The sequence below is a fragment of the Pseudophryne corroboree genome, chromosome 2, assembly GCF_028390025.1.
Source record: "Pseudophryne corroboree isolate aPseCor3 chromosome 2, aPseCor3.hap2, whole genome shotgun sequence".
Lineage (NCBI taxonomy): Eukaryota > Metazoa > Chordata > Amphibia > Anura > Myobatrachidae > Pseudophryne > Pseudophryne corroboree.
In genome coordinates this window covers 360,763,731-360,787,892 of record NC_086445.1, presented here as the reverse complement: position 1 = coordinate 360,787,892, position 24,162 = coordinate 360,763,731, and the positions used below count along the sequence as shown (strand labels likewise).

At 46.2% G+C, this 24,162-nt stretch overlaps 1 protein-coding gene across 4 annotated transcripts in view; it reads left to right on the top strand.

Annotated features, from left to right (window-relative positions):
* Window positions 1-24,162, top strand: part of ARHGEF7 (Rho guanine nucleotide exchange factor 7) — a 379,118-nt gene that overhangs the window by 161,052 nt on the left and 193,904 nt on the right. For all 4 annotated transcript variants that reach the window (XM_063953160.1, XM_063953162.1, XM_063953161.1 and 1 more), the window contains exon 5: window positions 22,093-22,294. In XM_063953160.1, the coding sequence (XP_063809230.1) occupies window positions 22,093-22,294 (202 nt within the window). The remainder of the gene's footprint in view (window positions 1-22,092; window positions 22,295-24,162) is intronic.

The window sequence follows — 24,162 nt, the reverse complement described above, 5'->3', positions numbered from 1 at the left end:
GTTAGTCGGAGTAGCACTATCTCGGGAAGTGCTACAACAGCACGGCTGGATTCTGAATATCCAAAAGTCGCAGCTGATTCCTACGACGCGTCTGCTGTTCTTGGGCATGATTCTGGACACAGAACAGAAGAAGGTGTTTCTCCCGGAGGAGAAGGCCCAGGAATTGTCATCTCTGGTCAGGGACCTCCTGAAACCAAAACAGGTGTCGGTGCATCACTGCACGCGAGTCCTGGGAAAGATGGTAGCTTCTTACGAAGCAATTCCCTTCGGCAGGTTCCATACATAGTGGGATCTGTTAGACAAGTGGTCTGGATCGCATCTTCAGATGCATCGGTTGATCACCCTGTCCCCGAGGGCCAGGGTGTCTCTGCTGTGGTGGCTGCAAAGTGCTCATCTTCTCGAGGGCCGCAGATTCGGCATTCAGGAATGGGTCCTGGTGACCACGGATGCAAGCCTCCGAGGTTGGGGGGCAGTCACTCAGGGAAGAAACTTCCAAGGACAGTGGTCGAGTCAGGAGGCTTCCCTACACATAAATATTCTGGAACTAAGGGCCATTTACAATGCCCTGAGTCGAGCAGAACCCCTGCTTCAAAACCAACCAGTGCTGATTCGGTAAGACAACATCACGGCGGTCGCCCATGTAAACCGACAGGGCGGCACAAGAAGCAGGATGGCGATGCCAGAAGCCACAAGGATTCCCCGATGGGCGGAAAATCACGTGCTAGCACTGTCAGCAGTGTTCAACAAAAAGCTAAAAAAATATTGCGCCAGGTCAAGGGACCATCAGGCGATAGCTGTGGACGCACTGGTGACACCGTGGGTGTACCAGTCGGTTTATGTGTTCCCTCCTCTCCCTCTCATACCCAAGGTACTGAGGATAGTAAGAAAGAGAGGAGTAAGAACTATACTCATCGTTCCGGATTGGCCAAGAAGATCTTGGTACCCAGAACTTCATGAAATGATCTGAGAGGACCCATGGCCTCTGCCTCTCAGACAGGACCTGTTACAGCAGGGGCCCTGTCTGTTCCAAGACTTACCGCGACTGCGTTTGACGGCATGATGGTTGAGCGCCAGATCCTACCGGAAAAGGGCATTCCGGTTGGAGTGATTCCTACGCTGATAAAGGCTAGGAAAGACGTGACAGCACATCATTATCACCGTATATGGCAAAAATATGTTGCTTGGTGTGAGGCCAGGATGGCCCCAACAGAGGACTTTCAGCTGGGTCGATTTCTGCACTTCCTACAGTCAGGAGTGACTATGGGCCTAAAATTAGGGTCCATTAAAGTGTACAGATTTCGGCCTGTCTATTTTCTTTAAAAATGAACTGGCTTCACTGCCTGAAGTCCAGACGTTTGTTAAGGGAGTGCTGTATATTCAGCCCCTTTTGTGCCTCCAGTGGCACCTTGGGATCTCAACGTTGTGTTGGATTTCCTAAAATCACATTGGTTGAGCCACTTCAGACCGTGGAGTTGAAGTATCTCACGTGGAAGGTGGTCTTGCTGTTGGCTTTGGCCTCAGCTAGGCGTGTGTCAGAATTGGCGGCTTTGTCCTGTAAAAGCCCCATATCTGATTTTCCATATGGACAGGGCAGAATTGTGGACGCGTTCCCAATTTCTCCCAAAGGTGGTATCAGCGTTTCATTTGAACCAACCTATTGTAGTGCCTGCGGCTACTCAGGACTTGGAGGATTCCAAGTTGCTGGACGTAGTCCGGGCCCTGAAAATCTATGTTTCCAGGATGGCCAGAGTCAGGAAAACTGACTCGCTGTTTATCCTGCATGCACCCAACAAGTTGGGTGCTCCTGCTTAAAAGCAGACTGGATCTGTAGCACGATTCAACTTGCACATTCTGCGGCTGGACTGCCGCATCCTAAACCAGTAAAAGCCCATTCCACGAGGAAGGGGGCTCTTCTTGGGCGGCTGCCCGAGGGGTCTCGGCTTTACAACTTTGCCGAGCTGCTACTTGGTCGGGATCAAACACCTTTGCAAAATTCTACAAGTTTGATACCCTGGCTGAGGAGGACCTTGATTGCTCATTCGGTGCTGCAAAGTCATCCGCACTCTCCCGCCCGTTTGGGAGCTTTGGTATAATCCCCATGGTCCTTACGGAGTACCCAGCATCCACTAGGACTCACGGTAATTCTATTTCTCGTAGTCCGTAGTGGATGCTGGGAGCCCGTCCCAAGTGCGGATTTTCTGCAATACTTGTATATAGTTATTGCTTAACTAAAGGGTTATTGTTATGAGCCATCTGTTGTATGAGGCTCAGTTGTTGTTCATACTGTTAACTGGGTATAATTATCACAAGTTGTACGGTGTGATTGGTGTGGCTGGTATGAGTCTTACCCTGGATTCCAAATCCTTTACTAGTAATGTCAGCTCTTCCGGGCACAGTTTCCTTAACTGAGGTCTGGAGGAGGGGCATAGAGGGAGGAGCCAGTGCACACCAGATATAGTACCTAATCTTTCTTTTAAGAGTGCCCAGTCTCCTGCGGAGCCCGTCTATTCCCCATGGTCCTTACGGAGTACCCAGCATCCACTACGGACTACGAGAAATAGAATTACCGGTGAGAAAATTCTTATTTTATATCTATATTCTGCTTCTGCCCATAACTATCCGCAGGAACATGCGATCTTCCGCAGACCAACACCGGAATGTTACCCTTAAAATACCCTACAGCTGGATACCAAATACCACCTTATAACCTTAGTCTGTCCCCTCTTATCCTGTAAAGGTGATTCCCTTTGATCTGCAACCATTTAAACAGCTATAACTTTCTGATGTGGTGCAAGGAGACTATGTGTACATTGTGCACTATTTGGATTAAATATGTAATGTGTTTTGATGGCTCTCCATGCGTACATAAACTCTGCCGTAAATACCCATACCACGCGCCGATGCGCAGGACCGCGGGAGCGACCATACGCAAATTGCGGATATGTGCACGCACGGCAGAACAAGTGCACGCGCAGTGGGCATGTGTGTGCAGTTTGTACGTGATGTGTGTTCTGCAATATTTCTCTGATGTCCTAGTGGATGCTGGGAACTCCGTAAGGACCATGGGGAATAGACGGGCTCCGCAGGAGACTGGGCACTCTAAAAGAAAGATTAGGTACTATCTTGTGTGCACTGGCTCCTCCCTCTATGCCCCTCCTCCAGACCTCAGTTAGAATCTGTGCCCGGCCAGAGCTGGGTGCTCCTAGTGGGCTCTCCTGAGCTTTCTAGAAAAGAAGGTATTTGTTAGGTTTTTTTTTTTTTCAGTGAGATCTGCTGGCAACAGACTCACTGCTACGTGGGACTGAGGGGAGAGAAGCAAACCTACCTGCTTGCAGCTAGCTTGTGCTTCTTAGGCTACTGGACACCATTCGCTCCAGAGGGTTCGAACACAGGGCCTGACCTCGATCGTCCGTTCCCGGAGCCACGCCGCCGTCCCCCTTGCAGAGCCAGAAGACAGAAGAGAAGCGATGAAATCGGCGGCAGAAGACTCCCGTCTTCATTAAGGTAGCGCACAGCACTGCAGCTGTGCGCTATTGCTCCCACAGCACACCACACACTCCGGTCACTGTAGGGTGCAGGGCGCTGGGGGGGTGGGCGCGCCCTGGGCAGCAATTATAATACCTTTTGGCATAAAATACACATAATACAGTCTGAAAACTGTATATGTGTAAAAAAAAACGCCATTAAGTACATAAAACGCGGGACAGAAGCCCGCCGCTGAGGGGCCGGGGCCTTCTTCCTCAGCACACCAGCGCCATTTTCCCTTCACAGCTCCGCTGGAAGCAGCTCCCCAGGCTCTCCCCTGCAGTATCCTGATACAAGAAGGGTAAAAACGAGAGAGGGGGGGCACATAAATTTAGGCGCAAATAAGATATTTAAGCAGCTATTGGGTAAATCACTTTTTATAGTGTAAATCCCTGTGTTATATAGCGCTGTGGTGTGTGCTGGCATACTCTCTCTCTCTGTCTCCCCAAAGGACTTTGTGGGGTCCTGTCCTCAGTCTGAGCATTCCCTGTGTGTGTGCGGTGTGTCGGTACGGCTGTGTCGACATGTTTGATGAGGAGGGTTACGTGGAGGCGGAGCAGAGGCAGATAAGTGTGGTGTTGCCCCCGACGGGGCCGACACCTGATTGGATGGATATGTGGAAGGTCTTAACCGACAGTGTCAACTCCTTACATAAAAGGTTCGATGACGCAGCAGCCTTGGGACAGCCGGGGTCTCAGCCCGCGCCTGCCCAGGCGACTCAGAAGCCGTCAGGGGCTCATAAACGCCCGCTAGCTCTGATGGTAGACACAATGTCGACATGGAGTCTGACTCCAGTGTAGATGAGGATGAAACAAATGTACAGTATACAAAAGCCATCCGATGCATGATTACTGCAATGAAAGATGTATTGCACATTTCTAATATTAACCCGGTTACCACCAAGAGGGGTATTATGTTTGGGGAGAAAAAGCAGCCAATGACTTTTCCCCCATCTGATGTGTTAAATGATTTGTGTGAAGAAGCGTGGAGTTCCCCTGATAAGAAACTAGTGATTTCTAAGAGGTTACTGATGGCGTACCCTTTCCCGCCAACGGATAGGTTACGTTGGGAAACATCCCCTAGGGTGGACAAGGCGCTAACACGCTTATCTAAAAGGGTGGCACTGCCGTCTCAGGATACGGCCGCCCTAAAGGATCCTGCGGATAGAAAGCAGGAAGCTATACTGAAGTCTGTGTATACACACTCTGGTACTCTACTGAGACCTGCTATTGCTTCAGCCTGGATGTGTAGTGCTGCAGCAGCATGGACTGATACCCCGTCAGACAACATTGATTCCCTCGACAGGGATACTGTTTTGCTAACCATCGAACATATAAAAGACGTCGTCTTATATATGCGGGATGCCCAGAGGGACATTTGCCTGCTGGCATCTAGAATTAATGCAATGTCCATTTCTGCCAGGAGAGTATTATGGACTCGGCAGTGGACAGGTGATGCTGATTCTCAAAAACCTCAGGTTCCCTCACAGCCTAAGAAAGCACCGTATTATCAAGTGCAGTCCTTTCGGCCTCAGAAAGGCAAGCGGGTCAGAGGAGCATCCTTTCTGGCCAGAGGCAAGGGTAGAGGAAAGAAGCTGCACCAGGCAGCCAGTTCCCAGGAACAAAAATCCTCCTCTGCTTCCACTAAGTCCACCGCATGACGTTGGGGCTCCACAGGCGGAGCCAGGTGCGGTGGGGGCGTGTCTCCGAAACTTCAGCAACCAGTGGGTTCGCTCACAGGTGGATCTCTGGGCTGTACAAATTGTATCTCAGGGATACAAACTAGAGTTCGAGGCGACTCCCCCTCGCCGTTACCTCAAATCAGCCTTGCCAGCTGCTCCCAAGGAAAGGGAGGTAGTACTGGCGGCAATTCACAAGCTGTACCTCCAGCAGGTGATAATCAAGGTCCCCCTCCTTCAACAGGGAAGGGGTTACTATTCCACAATGTTTGTGGTACCGAAACCGGACGGTTCGGTGAGACTCATTCTGAATTTAAAATCCTTGAACACTTATATAAAGAAGTTCAAGTTCAAAATGGAATCGCTCAGGGCGGTTATTGCAAGCCTAGAAGAGGGGGATTTTATGGTGTCGCTGGACATCAAGGATGCTTACTTGCATGTCCCCATTTACCCACCTTACCAGGAATACCTCAGGTTTGTGGTACAGGACTGTCATTACCAATTCCAGACGTTGCCGTTTGGTCTCTCCACGGCACCGAGAATATTTACCAAGGTAATGGCCGAAATGATGATACTCCTTCGGAAGAAAGGAGTTATAATTATCCCGTACTTGGACGATCTCATCATAAAGGCGAGGTCCAGAGAGCAGTTGTTGGTCAGCGTAGCACTCTCTCAGGAAGTGTTGTAACAACACGGCTGGATTCTGAATATGCCAAAGTCGCAGCTGATTCCTGCGACGCGTCTGCTTTTCCATTATTCTGGACACAGAACAGAAGAAGGTGTTTCTCCCGGTGGAGAAGGCCCAGGAATTGTCATCTCTGGTCAGGGACCTCCTGAAACCAAAACAGGTGTCGGTGCATCACTGCACGCGAATCCTGGGAAAGATGGTGGCTTCTTACGAAGCAATTCCCTTCGGTAGGTTCCATGCAAGGATCTTTCAGTGTGATCTGTTGGACAAATGGTCCGGATCGCATCTTCAGATGCATCGGTTGATCACCCTGTCCCCAAGGGCCAGGGTGTCTCTGCTGTGGTGGCTGCAGAGTGCTCATCTTCTCGAGGGCCGCAGGTTCGGCATACAGGACTGGGTCCTGGTGACCACGGATGCAAGCCTCCGAGGATGGGGGGCAGTCACTCAGGGAAGAAACTTACAAGGACAGTGGTCAAGTCTGGAGACTTCACTACACATAAATATACTGGAACTAAGGGCCATTTACAACGCCCTGAGTCAAGCAGAGCCCCTGCTTCAAAACCACCCAGTGCTGATTCAGTCAGACAACATCACGGCGGTCGCCCATGTAAACCGCCAGGGCGGCACGAGAAGCAGGATGGCAATGGCAGAAGCCACAAGGATTCTTCGATGGGCGGAGAATCACGTGCTAGCACTGTCAGCAGTGTTCATTCCGGGAGTGGACAACTGGGAAGCAGACTTCCTCAGCAGGCACGACCTCCACCCGGGACAGTGGGGACTTCATCAAGAAGTCTTCACACAGATTGTAAATCGCTGGGAACTGCCACTGGTGGATATGATGGCGTCCCGCCTTAACAAAAAGCTAAAAAAATATTGCGCCAGGTCAAGGGACCCTCAGGCGATAGCTGTGGACGCACTAGTGACACCGTGGGTGTACCAGTCTGTTTATGTGTTCCCTCCTCTTCCTCTCATACCCAAGGTACTGAGGATAGTAAGAAAGAGAGGAGTAAAAACTATACACATCGTTCCGGATTGGCCAAGAAGAACTTGGTACCCAGAACTTCAAGAAATGATCTTAGAGGACCCATGGCCTCTGCCTCTCAGACAGGACCTGTTACAGCAGGGGCCCTGTCTGTTCCAAGACTTACCGCGGCTGCCTTTGACGGCATGGCGGTTGAACGCCGGATCCTAACGGAAAAGTATCTCACGTGGAAGGTGGTCATGCTGTTGGCCTTAGCTTCGGCTAGGCGTGTGTCAGAATTGGCGGCTTTGTCATGTAAAAGCCCATATCTGATCTTCCATATGGACAGGGCAGAATTGAGGACTCGTCCCCAATTTCTCCCAAAGGTGGTATCAGCGTTTCATTTGAACCAACCTATTGTGGTGCCTGCGGCTACTCGGGACTTGGAGGATTCCAAGTTGCTGGACGTAGTCCGGGCTTTGAATATTTATGTTTCCAGGACGGCTGGAGTCAGAAAAACTGACTCGCTATTTATCCTGCATGCACCCAACAAGCTGGGTGCTCCTGCTTCAAAGCAAACTATTGCACTCTGGATCTGTTGCACGATTCAGCTGGCACATTCTGCGGCTGGACTGCCGCATCCTAAATCAGTAAAAGCCCATTCCACAAGGAAGGTGGGCTCTTCTTGGGCGGCTGCCCGAGGGGTCTCGGCTTTACAGCTTTGCCGAGCTGCTACTTGGTCAGGTTCAAACACATTTGCTAAATTCTACAAATTTTTTACCCTGGCTGAGGAGAACCTTGAGTTTGCTCATTCGGTGCTGCAGAGTCATCCGCACTCTCCCGCCCGTTTGGGAGCTTTGGTATAATCCCCATGGTCCTTACGGAGTTCCCAGCATCCACTAGGACGTCAGAGAAAATAAGAATTTACTCACCGGTAATTCTATTTCTCGTAGTCCGTAGTGGATGCTGGGCGCCCGTCCCAAGTGTGGACTCTCTGCAATACATGTATATAGTTATTGCTTCACTAAAGGGTTATTGTTATGAGCCATCCGTAAAAGGAGGCTCCGTTGTTCATACTGTTAACTGGGTATGGTTATCACAAGTTGTACAGTGTGATTGGTGTGGCTGGTATGAGTCTTACCCTGGATTCCAAATCCTTTCCTTGTTGTGTCAGCTCTTCCGGGCACAGTTTCCTTAACTGAGGTCTGGAGGAGGGGCATAGAGGGAGGAGCCAGTGCACACTAGAGATGAGCGGATTCGGTTTTACTCGGTTCTCAAAACGGCATCTTATTGGCTATCCAAAACACGTGACATCCGTGAGCCAATAAGATGCTGTTTTGAGAACCGAGTAAAACCGAATCCGCTCATCTCTAGTGCACACCCGATAGTACCTAATCTTTCTTTTAGAGTGCCCAGTCTCCTGCGGAGCCCGTCTATTCCCCATGGTCCTTACGGAGTTCCCAGCATCCACTACGGACTACGAGAAATAGAATTACCGGTGAGTAAATTCTAATGTTTTCGACTTTGACAGTCCACCCTTTGGCAGTCACCAATAACTGCCACTATCTAATCACTAAACAGAAAAATATCAATACAATATCTACAGACGATTGGATGGTCGGAGGAGAGTTGTAGGCGGGAAATGTATGACCTAGTGGGATAGTAAAAAGCATGTATGTATGAATCCATGTCTGAGGGGCATGTATCATCGTGCCGTATATGTTTTAGATAAGCTTCGAGGTATTGCGAAGTATACATTAAATCCTTCTTATCCCGTATTAAGGGTCTGTAAGTGGGCCGACAAACACTACCGAGCTATTTTCGGCTTCTTGTTCCAACAAATGGGATGCACATTTAGTTGATGATACATGGAGGGGTAACATATGTGAGTGCTAATATAGGTGGATATCACCTGTCGACTGTGTGTCATTAACTGAAGGTTGTAGAGATGAAGATAAGACACATATCTAAAATACATTCACATAACATTTACATAAACATTCTTGGGTAGGGCTGATGTCTTTTCCGGATGGGTGTATCTGGGCAGAGGGGGAGACAAAGGAAAAACGGGTGAAAGAAACAGGCCATGGAATTCATTTGCAATCCTTATCATAACACTGTCTCTATGGATGGGTCGTAAATTAAGTCTGCTGATACAACAATGCCCTCGCTCCTCAAACTCATCAAATTTGTGCCGTGCTTGCGCCGCATCAGAATTCGAACACACCTAAATATCAAGCCAATAATTATGACGACTCCCAGGATACAAAGGAGAAACTTCCCTACACTCATAATAACATTTTGAGCCCACTCTCCTAATCCTGAGAACCAATTTCGTGGGTTCAACCATGAGACCCAGCCGGTCAGCTCATTACCCACAGCCGTCAGGGTAAGGTTGTGTCTCTTCCGGAACTCCCACATCAACTGCAAGATATCGTCCATCTTTTGATCGATGATCTCCGTGGGGTCGTCAGTGCTGTTCGTGATATATGTACAGCACTTCACACCATTTTGAGTTGCCAGAGTAACACAGTACCCACCCATCACGGCTGTGATATAATTTAGGACCATCCTGTGCTGAATCCGTTCCATCTTGTAAGCTTGTAATTCCCTTCCCGTATACCTGAAGGTGTCGTCATACATCTCAGTGATATTATCTATCAAGTTCGCTAGCGCATGGATATACCTATAATTTATAATTCCTCTGGCAGTACGGGAGATGTCTAATGCAAGAAGGAATTGAATCCCGGTGGATTCGTGGATCAAATCAGAGGCTACGTGCTCTGTCCTCTCTATGAGGTGTCTCTTGACGATGTGTTCATAGTGAGTATGAGTATAAGGAGCCTGAGCACTGCGGTGAACATCTTTCATCTTATCATGGGTTATGGTCATGACCTCTGGCAACACTTCCAACATAACACAATCCCTCTGAGTTCAGGGCAAGCCACTTGTACGCCTTCCTCCCACATATGAAATAGGCATCATCGGGGAGGACATAGGGGACAGAATATGACATTACCATATTACAAACTTTCCAAGTGAAAAACCCAATCTCTAGTTCTCCCATCTGCTCAGTACAAGTATCAGGCTGGATGATATGAGCACAGTACCCTGGTGATACTTCTCCAACCCACATGGTCTTGCTTCCTCGAGTATACCTATACCGAAAATACCTTCCACTGTTGGCTATTTGGCATACAAGTTCAGAGTCTATGGGTATCCTATCAGCTCTGTGCGAAAAGGCCATTGTCTGGTTATTCCACGTCACTTCCCAATTTCCCGGTTTTCGGTAATTGGAAATATTGAAACATAATAAGGATCTATCTACACGATACTGGTGGAACTTCAAACTAGGGGGCCTAGAAATATTGAATTTCTAGTCCAACGGTCTCCCACCCCGTAATTCGAGTACCTCCTCTATTGCTAAAGGGTACGGTACTAATCCTGACTTGCTCTGACCTTGAGGTACTTGTGAGCACACCCAGCATTCTGTCTGGTTTAAGACCTTACCCACTAGTGAGTGGTAATCACTCAATGGATGACGGTCCATGTTGATATTAAGGCTGGACTGACATCTCTGGATGCACCCATCCTTGACTATGTTCTCACAATTCCTACAAATGCAATTTTCCTCAGACAATAACCCTTCACAATGCCTCCGAGCTCCCTGACTGTCAGATCGCTTTCTGATACTCGCCTTTGCTCGAGTGATGTGTTGCTCTTGAGATTCTACAAATCCATCCTCGCCATCAGAACCCATTCCAGATCCTTTCTCGACCTCTCTGGGACCCTCACCGAAACTGTCCTGGCCAATAACAGGAAAACCCGGAACGCAGTCTCTTGGGTAAGTCCATCTTGTTAAGGGAAGAGAAGGGAAACAAGAAGGGGGAGAAAGAGTAGGAGAGAAGGAGGGTAGTGGGGGATGGAGAAAATAAAAAAAACTGGTGCGACAACTGCCTCTGGTCTTGTTGTTCTCCGCGCTCAGGTGCCGTCTCAACAGTACTGCCTCTCAACATTCCCGGAACAGACACTCCAGTGATACGATGTTCTCTACACTCTGCTCTTTGTCACGGGTTCTCTCCGGGTCAGCGACCTTCTTACAGTGAGACGAGCGGACCCAAGTTTCTCTTTTGGCAAGCTTTAATGCTGTTGTGCTGGTTAGCAAGACTTGGTACGGTACTTCCCACCTGTCAATGAGGCAACCTGAGCGTAGAAAATTTAAAATCATTACATAAGCCCCAGGTTCAATGTCATGACAATTACTGTTCGGTAGGTCAGGAATCACCAGCTTTAGATTTCTATTTTGATTCCTCAGCTGCTGGCTCATCCTAACCAAATATTTTACAGTCACTTCGTTATTGCATTTTAAATCATCCTGGGGTCTATCATTACATGAGGTTGTCGGCCAAAAAGAATCTCAAAGGGTGATAGGTTAAGGGGGGACCTGGGAGTGGTTCTGATGCTGTACAATACTAGTGGCAAAGCTTCTGGCCACAACAATCCAGTCTCAGCCATCACTTTGCTCAGCTTATTCTTAATAGTGCTGTTCATTCTCTCCACCTTCGCACTCGCCTGTGGTCGGTACGGAGTATGCAGCGTGCTATTAATTCCCATCAGTTTGCACATGACCTGAAAGACTTCACCTGTAAAATGGGTACCCCTATCGCTTTCAATTATTCTAGGGATACCATATCTACACACAAATTCCTGCACAATTTTCTTTGCAGTGAACGTAGCAGTATTTGTGGCAGCAGGGAACGCTTCTACCCAATTGGAAAATATATCAATACAGACTAACACATATTTTAAATTCCTACAGGGTGGTAACTGTATGAAATCAATTTGTATTACCTGAAAAGGGCCGTCTGTCGGAGGGATATGGGATGGTTCTGTTGGTATTGACTTTCCAATATTCTTCCTGAAGCAAGTAAGACATGTCATTTGCTCTCTTACCCGCATGAGAAGAGAATCCTGGCGCACACCAGTAGGCTCTCACCAGCTTACACATACCCTCTTTACCCAGATGAGTCAGACCGTGTGCCGCCTCAGCTAAGCTTGGAAGATATGCTCTGGGGGCCACTGGCTTACCGTGTCCACCTGTCCAGAGTCCTGAGGACTCCTGGTCATACCCCTTTGACCTCCAGACCGCCTTTTCCTGGAGAGAACACAAATTTTGCATTTCAATTAATTTTTGTGTGTTGAATGTCATCAGTGATGTGATGTTCGTTTGTATGGGGGTGCTGGCTGCTGATTTAACAGCTTCGTCTGCCCGGCTGTTACCAAGTGAGATTGGGTCTTGGTTGTAAGTGTGTGCTTTGCACTTGATAACAGCCACTCTGTCTGGTTCTTGTATCGCTGTTAGAAGCCTTTTTATGTGGGATGCATGCGCTACAGGTGTGCCAGCTGCCGTTATGAAATTTCTGAGGCGCCATAGGGCCCCAAAATCATGCACTACTCCAAAGGCATACCTAGAATATGTGTATATATTGGCTGACTTACCCTTGGCCAATTCACACGCTCTGGTTAGGTCGACCAGCTCAGCAACTTGTGCTGAGTGCGGTGGGCCCAGGGGTTCAGCTTCTATGATACCTCTTTCGTCTACAACTGCGTATCCAGTACACAAGTCTCCCGAGTCCGTCTGTCTGTGGCAACTACCGTCGGTGTAAAAGGTAAAGTCTACGCCTTCCAGTGGGCTGTCACTGATGTCAGGTCTCGCACTGAAAGTCTGATTCAGGTATTCCATACAATCATGCGTGTCAGTATCTGTACTAAATCCTCCTTCACCATCATTCTCATCCTCCACCCTTTGTGCCTGTCCAGGCACACTTGGCAGTTAAGTTGCAGGATTTAGTGAGCTGCATCTCTTTATGGTGATGTTTACAGGGGCCATTAGTGCTAATTCCCACTTTGTAAACCGAGCCGATGAGACATGTTTGGTTTGGGCGGAGTTCAGTAAGGCTGATACTGCATGAGGTGTATGGATTGTCAGGTTGTGTCCTAACACTACGTCTTCGCTTTTACTTACTAGCAAAGCTATCGCTGCAACACTTCGCAAGCATGTGGGGAGAGACCGCGCTACGATGTCCAACTGTGCATTGTAGTAAGCTACCGGCCAGCTGGCATCACCATGTCTCTGGGTTAAAACTCCTGCTGCGCACCCTGCACTTTCTGTACCGTATAATCCAAAAGGCTTCCCATAATCTGGCATACCTAATGCAGGTGCCTGTGATAGGCACTGTTTGAGTCTCTCAAAGGCCAATTCGGACTCATCTGTGTTTTTTAGATCCGATCTGGTTTGTTCGAGGAGACCATTTCTTGCAAAGGTAAAGCCAGTTTGGAGAATCCTGGGATCCAGTTTCGGCAGTACCCACACATTCCAAGGAAAGTGCGGATCTGTTGCTGGGTTTGTGGCAGGGTCATGTCGCGAATCGCCTGTATTCTATCAGCGGTGAGATGTCTAAGTCCTTGAGTCAAGCAATGTCCCAAATATTTTACCCTGGTCTGGCACAGCTGCAACTTATCCTTTGAAACCTTGTGTCCCGTATTGGAAAGGTGAAACAGAAGCTGTTTCGTGTCTTTCAAGGACGATTTGAGTGAATCAGAACACAGCAATAAGTCATCGACATACTGTATTAATACTGACCCGCTCTCAGGTTGAAAGGATTGTAAACAGTCATGCAAAGCCTGGGAGAAAATACTTGGGCTGTCAATGAAACCTTGGGGGAGACGAGTCCAGGTGTACTGTACTCCCCTGTATGTAAATGCAAAGAGGTATTGGCTGTCAGGGTGCAGAGGGACAGAAAAGAAGGCAGAACAGAGGTCAATGACAGTGAAAAATTTTGCAGTAGGGGGAATTTGCATGAGGATGACAGCTGGATTAGGCACTACGGGGAATTGTCCCTCAACTATCTTGTTTATCCCCTTAGATCCTGCACTAGCCTGTAACCCCTCCCCCCACTCTTTTTCACAGGGAAGATGGGACTATTGGCAGTGCTGGACGTCCTGACTAGTATGCCCTGTTGTAGCAATCGCTCTATGACGGGGTACACTCCTAATTCTACCTCTGGCTTCAGAGGATACTGAGGGATTTTTGGAGCTATCCTACCGTCTTTTACTTGCACTACTACCGGAGCTACATTCGCCATCAATCCAGTGTCTTGTCCATCTTTGGTCCAGAGGGAACCTGGTATTTGTGAGATAATTTCCTCTACCTTTGATGGACACTTGTCTATAACAGCAGAATGCGACATTAGCCTTTTGATGGGTGTCTAATATATCTTGCACTTCCTGAACGTGATTCTCAGGTATATCCAAGAAGACACCCTCAGGAGTACAGTATATGACACACCGCATTTTACACAATAAATCTCTTCCAAGCAGGTTAGCTGGAGCCGCTGCAGCCAGCAAAAAAGAATGCTTGGTTTGCAAGGGCCCTATCGTAATCTCTGCAGGTCTACTCAAAGGGTAGTGTTGCACTATTCCTGTTACTCCCATTGCCGAAATTGTTTTACCCTTGGTTTTCATACCTACAGTTGAATTTAACACTGACCTGGCCGCCCCTGTGTCTACAAGAAAAGGTAATGGTACACCAGCTACATCAACCGTGACCTCAGGTTCACTACCAAAGGCTAACAATCAACTTCACTGGCTGCAGACTACAGGTGTGGCCCAACCCCTATTGTGTGGTGAGACCCTCCCGCAGCGCCTTGGCAGCTACGATATGTGGGGGAGGTAGCTGAGAATTTCCGGAGGTCTGCCCATCTCTCCTTGGGGGGTACCTCCGTGTTTCCCCTGCATGTGGCTCGTAACTTCTCCTATGTAGTCCCTGATCCCAATTATGTGAGTAGTAGTGTGGTTCGTATTCTCTGTCTAGGGTTCTATCTTGGCTATGCGCTCTACCACTCCTACAGTCTTTGGCAAAATGCCCTTCCTTCCTACAGATGAAACATGTTCTAGGTCTGTCCCAAACAACAGGAGTCTGGGTTTTTGGCTGATGGGGTTTTGCCGTAAGGGCCTGTATACTTACCGTCATCAGTTTTTCCCCCTGTGACTCCCTGTGTTTAATGATGTTCCTATCATGCTCGACAGCGGACTCTCTCAATGCAGCCACTGAGATACCTCTCCAGTTTGGTAGAGAGGTCTGTACCCTTGTTTTGAGTGCCTCCTTCAACCCGTCCATTAATACTGAAACAGCTACCTCCCTATGATTTGCATTGTCTCTAATGTCCTCGATCCCAGTGTATCTAGTCATTTCCTGCAGTGCTCGATGGAAATATTCGGATGCCGTTTCACTTTCCTTTTGTCTTATGGAAAAGATTTTATTCCATTTGACAACAGTAGGGAAATATATTCCTAATTGTAGATTGATTTGTCGTACCTTCTCCTGAGTGTACTCATCAGTGATAGGTACTTCTTCGTCTAAATTGCAATCAGTTATGAACTTCGCGGGGTCAATATTGGAGGGTAAACCTATCCGTAGCACTGTTTGCCAATCTTTGTTTGTGGGTTCGGTGGCGTTACCTAACTTTTTAATGAACCTCTGGCATGCGACTAGATCCTTTCTGTGATCGGGAAATTCTGACATAATTGACCTCAATTCTGTCCGGGACCAGGGACAATGCATGGCAATGTTCCTGATGGGAGTGACTCCCTGAGCGTCAGTCTTCCCATTGGGGACTGCAATCACCCTGACAGGATTTAATTCAATTACATCATTCTGGTTTGATTCTACAATGTGGGGTGCTATGGTTTCTGTATAATGTACGGTACCGTACTTACCTGTGGACACGACCTCACTTTTCCCTCCGCTAGGGGGCCTGACTACTGCTCTTGTTGGTTGGGCCGTGCCCACCTGAGTGACTTGTATGGTGGCTGCTAGAGAGAGTGCCGATATCGTTCTGGGCTCATTTTCTTGTTCGCAGTCCTGGGGAAAATTTAAAACGGGGTACAACTGGCAAGGGTTAGGGTTAGTACATTTTGCAATTACACTCTTATTCTGTACCAATGTATCATTGCCTGTAGCCATTTTCTGCCCAACAATATATGGTGGTGGTGGTGCCGTCGCCATTGTTTTCACGCTAGGTTTGGAACCTGCTGCACGAGCTAATTCCTTTTGCATATCCCCCTTCTGTTGCAATAAATTTAAACAGTCTGTTTGTTTAATCCTTTGTTTCTTGGATTTTATCAGACGTATCTTTAACCTTAAGTTCTGTAATACCTCTGGTTCAAAGCTGCCCACTCTAGGGAATGGTACCCTATCATTGTTGGTCATACATATCCACTCATTGCATAAACCTTCTGTGTGTGAACCATATTTTTCACACATGATAAACCTTGCTGAGCCTTTTGGCCACAATTCTGCCTGAACCCTGTCTAAACGCCTCTTACTTGAGCAACTGGCTCCCATATTTGTGCATCTCTTCTAATACTTTAAAAAAATTCCCACAAACACCAAAATACTCAATATAAGTAAACGGTGGAAGTACACCTGAGCGCCTTCCACTCGCTCGCGCCCACGCTGGCCAATACAACGATACACTGTTGATAGCGGATCGCAATGTACCCAAGTTAGGGCTCCTATCAGACCTTACACCGTAATTTCTTTCAGTGGATGTTCTGTTTGAAAATTTTCCTGAGAGAGGCAGTAAAAATTTCCTTATCGGTATCTTTCAACTGGAATTGTTTGTAGGGTGAAAAACAGAGAAATTAGATAACTATTCTTCACCCTTTCCAGTGAAGCCCACCAGTGAAGATTTCCCGAAGTTATCAAAGAAAAACCCCTTTGTCTATACAATCATGTCTGCGTATGCTCTTCCACAGCAAATGTGACACGATAATATCACGTTGCGCTATGCAGAACAAACGGACGTGATGCAATAGCACAGCCTATAGATACTAGTTATCTATATGCCCTACGATTGCTGTAGACCACCTAGTAGACCACCTAGAGTTGTATGGGATACCACTCAGTCCACCAAGACCACTTAGTCCACTTGGTTAATAACGCAAGGTTGCGAACCCTACGCCACCGGGCCTCTACTAACCCAGTGTGTCCACCTTGACCACCTAGCAATCCACCTAGTTCTTGGGTTCAGTATCCACTCACTCCTGCACTCGCTCACTCAAATACACTTTATTTTTCTGTACAGAAAATTATCATTCAGACAAGCAGCTTTACTCCCAGAGGCAATACAGTAAATAAGGGTTTTATACTAAACTTTGGAAACGGGGCAATCTTGTGTTATTGTAGCGTGGCTACTATCCCACCTTTAAACTATACGAACTATCGTGTGGTTTTATTATGCGCACACAGCGCTACGCAAGCTTGCGTAATTACGCAACCGTGCGTACCTTTATGCCACGTGTGCGGCCTTGCGCTACGTGCATGTTTTGTATACGCTGTCCTCACGTTCCGTACCACGTGTACCAATGTGCGGACGCAATAAAACAACTCACACAATTTCTATAAATGTGAGCAATATTAACTATAATCACTCACTTAACACGCCACACAGTTTCTTTTCTGTATAAACCTTTATAACTAGGCCAGACTATGTTTGTGTTTTACACTTACTTCCTTAAGGGGGGTACACACGGAGCGATAATCTAAGCAATCTGACTAGATTGCTTAGATTTTCAGCAAGATCGCTCCGTGTGTAGCCCTAACAGCGATAGCGATGCGCAGCCCCGCGCATCGCTATCGCTGCTGCTAGATTGGCCTGCATGCAGGCCAATCTAGCGGGTCGCTCACTTCACCCGCTGGGTGAAGTGAGCGGCCCCCCCGTCTCCCCCCGCACGCTCAGCACAGATCGCACTGTGCTGAGTGCCGGGAGAGAGATGTGTGCTGAGCGGTTCGCTCAGCACACATCTCTCCAGCATCGGGCCGTGAGTACTGGCCTTTAATCTAGTAATCTGAATGTTATGGCAACAATGTGGGAGAGTATGCACAGGGTATGGGTGTACGCTTTTGTTGTGTATGCATTTGGCGCCAAAAATAAATTCACAGATTTTAAATAGCTTTTTTTCTGCTTACCGTACGAGTTCTACCAGCATCCCTACAAACCATACAGAGCAGACACCGTCTAATCAGCAATTAAGTAGGGTTTTCAGTGCATCCACCGACCAAGAAAAGGATACGTAGGATCCCTGTCCACCCTTATGCTGATAGATTAAGTCTGCTCGTGACCTGTTAAGCAGTAAAAATGTGGAAGACCGGAGAGCCCCCAATTGATAAAGCTGATTATCTTTACAGGAATGAAAGCTATGCCTTAAACATACCTTAAATACACTTTAAACCTTTAGCCGCTGCGGCCGCTATACTTAATTCACACTCTATGCACCTTTTACGCTATTAGCGTACAGAGTCCCGTACAGTGTACGGACTTTGCGTACACACGCCGCGCTGACGGTACAAAGTACTCACAGCGCGTACACACCCAGAGATACACTTTAAACCTTCTACAGCAATGCTATGCAATAATAATACACTTTAAACCTTAGCAGGGCAATGAGGACACGACACTAATTGTGATTTTACCGCTGGGTACCGACACCACAGTGGATTATTTCTGAAAGGGGGTTTACAATACAAATTATACACTACAATACAAGACATTATATATAACAGAATAATGGCTACAGTCAATGTACATACGTGAGTATATTCGCGTGCGCTTCCCGGTCCGGTCCTCCGTCATCAAATAGATAACTTTGTGAGTCTTGTGTGTGGCCGGGCTGCAGCAGGCTTTATTTATACAATTCTTCCAAAAGCAATACAATGGATACTGTAATCCCTTTGTCCATTGGACACAGGAATGCACTTTTACAGTACAGGAGAGGTCATAGGTTGATTTGAAAAGGTAGGCGATGTCTTTCTCAACTGCTCTTGTGGGTGGTCTCCTCTGGATTCCCGCCGCATACATAATATACAGTAAATACAGTTTATATCTATATTCTGCTTCTGCCCATAACTATCTGCAGGAGCATGCGATCTTCCGCAGACCAACACCGGAATGTTACCCTTAAAATACCCTACAGCTGGATACCAAATACCACCTTATAACCTTAGTCTGTCCCCTCTTATCCTGTAAAGGTGAATCCCTTTGATCTGCAACCATTTAAACAGCTATAAGTTTCTGATGTGGTGCAAGGAGACTATGTGTACATTGTGCACTATTTGGATTAAATATGTAATGTGTTTTGATGGCTCTCCATGCGTACATAAACTCTGCCGTAAATACCCATACCACGCACCGATGCGCAGGACCGCGGGAGCGACCATACGCAAATTGCGGATATGTGCACGCACGGCAGAACAAGTGCACGCGCAGTGAGTATGTGTGTGCAGTTTGTACGTGATGTGTGTTCTGCAAAATTTTTCAACTTTGACAGTGGTAGTTGTGGATGAGGCTCTTTATTTTCTCAGATGGTAAATCTGCCCATTCTTCTTGGCAAAAAGCCTCCAGTTCCTGTAAATTCTTGGGCTGTCTTGCATGAACTGCACGTTTCAGATCTTCCCAGAGTGGCTCAATGATATTGAGGTCAGGAGACTCAGATGGCCACTCCAGAACCTTCACTTTATTCTGCTGTAGCCAATGACAGGTCGATTTGGCCTTGTGTTTTGGATCATTGTCATGTTGGAACATCCAAGTACGTCCCATGCGCAGCTTCCAGGCTGATGAGTGCAAATTTTACTCCAGTATTTTCTGATAACATGCTGCATTCATCTTGCCATCAATTTTGACCAAGTTTCCAGTGCCTTTGTAGCTCACACATCCCCAAAACATCAGCGAACCATCTCCGTGTTTCACAGTAGGAATGGTGAACCTTTCATCACAGGCCTTGTTGACTCCTCTCCAAATGTAACGTTTATGGTTGTGGCCAAAAAGTTCAATTTTGGTCTCATCACTCCAAATGACTTTGTTCCAGAAGTTTTGAGGCTTGTCTCTGTGCTGTTTGGAGTATTGTAAGCGGGATGCTTTGTGGCATTTGTGTAGTAATGGCTTTCTTCTGGCGACTCGACCATGCAGCCCATTTTTCTTCAAATGCCTCCTTATTGTGCATCTTGAAACAACCACACCACTTTTTTTCAGAGAGTCCTGTATTTCAGCTGAAGTTATTTGACGACTTTTCTTTGCACCCCGAACAATTTTCCTGGCAGTTGTGGCGGAAATTTTTGTTGGTCTACCTGACCGTGATTTGGTTTCCGCAGAATCCCTCATTTTCCACTTCTTAACTAGAGTTTGAACACTGCTGATTGGCATTCTCAATTGCTTGGATATCTTTTTATATCCCTTTCCTGTTTTATATAGTTCAATTACCTTTTCCCGCAGATCCTTTGACAATTCTTTTGCTTTCCCCATGACTCAGAATCCAGACACGTCAGTGCAGCACTGGATGAAAGATGCAAGGGTCTTTCAGGAGTCCAGAAACTCACTGACCTTTTATACACACACACTGATTACAAGCAAACAGACCACAGGTGAGGATGGTTACCTTTAGAAGCCATTCAAACCCGTTTGGGTCAACTTGTGTCATGTTATCAGGCCAAAATCTCCAGGGTATGTAAACTTTTGATCTGGGTCATTTGGGTAGTTTATGTTGTCATTATGATTTAAAAAGAGTAAACACAGTTGTTTGACAATAAATGGCTTCACCTAACCACTAACCATGAGTGAAAGAAAAGTTTGTGAGTTATCATTCATATTCTCTGACAAATGGCCAGAAAATCACAAATTCTGCTAGGGTATGTAAACTTATGAGCATAACTGTGTGTATGTGTATGTATGTATGTATGTATATATATATATATACATACATACATACATACATACATACATACAGTGTGTGTGTGTGTATATATATATATATATATATATATATATATATATAATATATATATATATATATATGCGGCACTCCAGGTCTTAGCTCAAATAAACGGGTCCAGTCCCCCGGTTTTGCTTTGCAACGTTTCGGTTTTAATCACAAACCTTCGTCAGGCATATATATAAGGTTTTTGTACGCGAACATCTTCCACAGCTCTCAAGGTGATGCTGCCAAATTTTACAGTTACTTAGTATCGAAAAATTAAACTGTTAGAACACATAGCGACAACTCAACAAAGGGACAGAGCAACAAATATTGAAAACATTATTTTTTGGTTGTAAACAATTGTTTGACTGATGGAAGGAAACGAAATAGCGTCAATTGCATGTTTTAAGTGAAAGTATAACTTTAAAATAAAATCTATAAGTATGTCATACAGAAGGATAATTGGTTGTGGCAAAGGAGAAGACACTTTTATTCCTAGAATACCACTAATAACATCTGAGATACCATTTCAATTTAATTGCTTGCAATTTCCAGTGAGAATATGTTTTGCCACGTCGATCAATAAATCCCAGAGACAAACATTTTGGGGGGAATTCAAATGTTTGAAAAGTCGGTTGGGTGTTTTTTCCTGTCTATTAGATAGGAAAAAACAGACACCCAAGTGACTTTTCAAACAATTGAATATCCCCCTTTAACTTGTTGGGCTTCAGCTACAAGAGGACTGGTTCTCCCATGGTCAACTGTAGTAGGATGCTCTAGAGTAGATTTAGATAATTATTAAATCATAGTTGTAATAAAAGGAATTTACAAATCTGACCTCACGCATTGCTAGGTGACCCTGCTTGTTTATATTATTTACTGTTTTCAAAAATAGTCCTTGGCCTTGCCACTCCTGGAAAACTGCCTCTGCCTGTAACTCAATCAGAGGCGTTCGCATCCTTTTGATGCGATTGAAGGACCCGTTTTGCATATGTACAGGACTCCGACATCAAGCAAATGCAGTAAAGATCACATAAGAGATCCTTACTGAATTAGCCCCTCAATTTTTGCGATATTTTTATGGGGCCGATTCAGTTATACACGATCTTTGCGGGATGTCTCTCACTCCTTTTCTGCCCGCAGCCTATTTAAGGGCAAGCAGAAATGAGCTACTGTAATTGCTGTTATATGCGCAGTGTGAGGTCCTGGCATTGGTTCACGTATAATCAAATCTACTCCTGTGGGTTATATTAAGGGCAGAACTTGTCTAACATACAGCTATATGTGGCTTGATGATGTCCTTTGGCCTATCATACTGCTTGCTTTCTGTCCAATCCACGCATTGTTTCATCCAACATGACTAATTTGTAAGCTATTTTACAAATAGAAATCCATCTTTATGACTGCTGTGTCCTTTATTTCTCTTAGGATATGACCGATAACAGCAACCATCATATCATGGTGAGGGCAAAGTTTAGTTTTCAGCAAACCAATGAAGATGAGCTGTCTTTCTGTAAGGGGGATATAATCCATGTAACGCGATTGGAAGAGGGCGGTTGGTGGGAAGGGACACACAGTGGAAAAACTGGATGGTTCCCAAGCAACTATGTCCGAGAGATCAAGTCCTCTGGTAGGTAGAGTTGGTGTTCTGTAACTTTGGATGGAAACTTTTATTATTATTATTATTATTATTATTATTATTATAGTAATAATTCTACAAATATATATTGACATTTATCTTCTTGCCCAGTATTGTTCTCTTTGGTCTGTATTGTTGGAATCTACTATTATTTACAAATAAATCAATGATCTAATGATATAATGCATCCATTTTGTTTTGTGTATCTCTCTCTCTCTCTCTCTCTCTCTCTCTCTCTCTATATATATATATATATATATATATATATATATAGAGAGAGAGAGAGAGAGATACATAGTGAGATAGATAGATATATATCTATTTATGTCATGTGTTGATTAACTAGTGCTACTTGTGCCTGTCCTACTCTTAAGCAGTAATAGTGTGTGAGAGATAAGTAGATAATTGTTTGACTTAACTGTTAAGGCCCATATAGACGGGAGAGATGTGTGCTGAGCGAACCGCTCAACACACATCTCTCCCGCCGCTCAGCACAGCGTGATGTGTGCTGAGCGATGCGGGGAAGGACGGGGGGCCGCTCATTTCACCCAGCGGGTGAAATGAGCTACGTGCTAGATTGGATTGCATGCAGGCCAATCTAGCTCCGGCGATAGCGATGTGCGGGGCCGCGCATCGCTATCGCTGAGGGGGGTACACACGAGTGATCTGTGCTAAAAATCTAAGCAATCTAGTCAGATTGCTTAGATTTTAAGCATGGATCTCTCCGTGAGTACCCCGCTTTACAGGTGTACAAAACTCTGGGAAATGTGTATAGGACAACTTAAAATTCATGCTATGATTATCAAAATATGTTATCGCATTGCCTTGAAAAATGGGCAGAACATGAGTTTATTGCAAAATATGTTTACGTACATGCTTCATTAAAATTCAACTTTAAATGGGCTACATAGTCTTAATTTTCAAGCTATAGATCAGTGGTTCTCAAACTGTGTGCAGTGGCACCCTGGAATGCCTCGGGACACTTGCAGGGGTGCCTTGGGTTTGTGATAGAGAACCAATAATTGTTTATGGTCAATGTAATAGGCAAAACCAGAGCTGGTGGCAGCCAGTCATAAATATGTAGACAAACAGAAACAAATCCTGTGCTTAATTCAGACTTTGATGCAGGTGTGTGGTCACTCGCAGTGACCGCATCCAGGGGGTAATTCCAAGTTGATCGCAGCAGGAAATTTTGTAGCAGTTGGGCAAAACCATGTGCACTGCAGGGGAGGTAGATATAACATGTGCAGAGAGAGTTAGATTTGGGTGTGGTGTGTTCAATCTGCAATCTAAATTTCAGTGTAAAAATAAAGCAGCCAGTATTTACCCTGCACAGAAACAAAATAACCCACCCAAATCTAACTCTCTGCAAATGTTATATCTGCCTCCCCTGCAGTGTACATGGTTTTGCCCAACTGCTAAAAAAATTTCCTGCTGCGATCAACTTGGAATTTCCCCCCAGATGGTCCTTGCGCACACATCAGGCTATTGTGCTCGACCTTACACATTGCAGCCAGGAAGGATGCTGCCGCAGTGTGATTGACAGCGGCGTCTATCGAGGGTGGGGGTTTCGTCATGGCGGCTTGTTTTGAACAGGGGCAGGCTGGGACCTTTATCGGTTTGGCTGTGTGACGTCACACGCAGCCGCTCTGAAAAAAAAGTGGCCAATCTAATTGCGGATGCATCAGAGGACGGCCTTGCCCTGTGCTGGGCGAACCCCAGTATGTGAGGAGATGACCGCAGATCTTGCTGCGTACGCAGCGATCTGCTTTCATCTCTGAATAACCCCCCTTGTCCCTCACCACATAATTAAACCTAAGTATGAAATATAAATGCAATTTACTTAATTTAATTTTTTT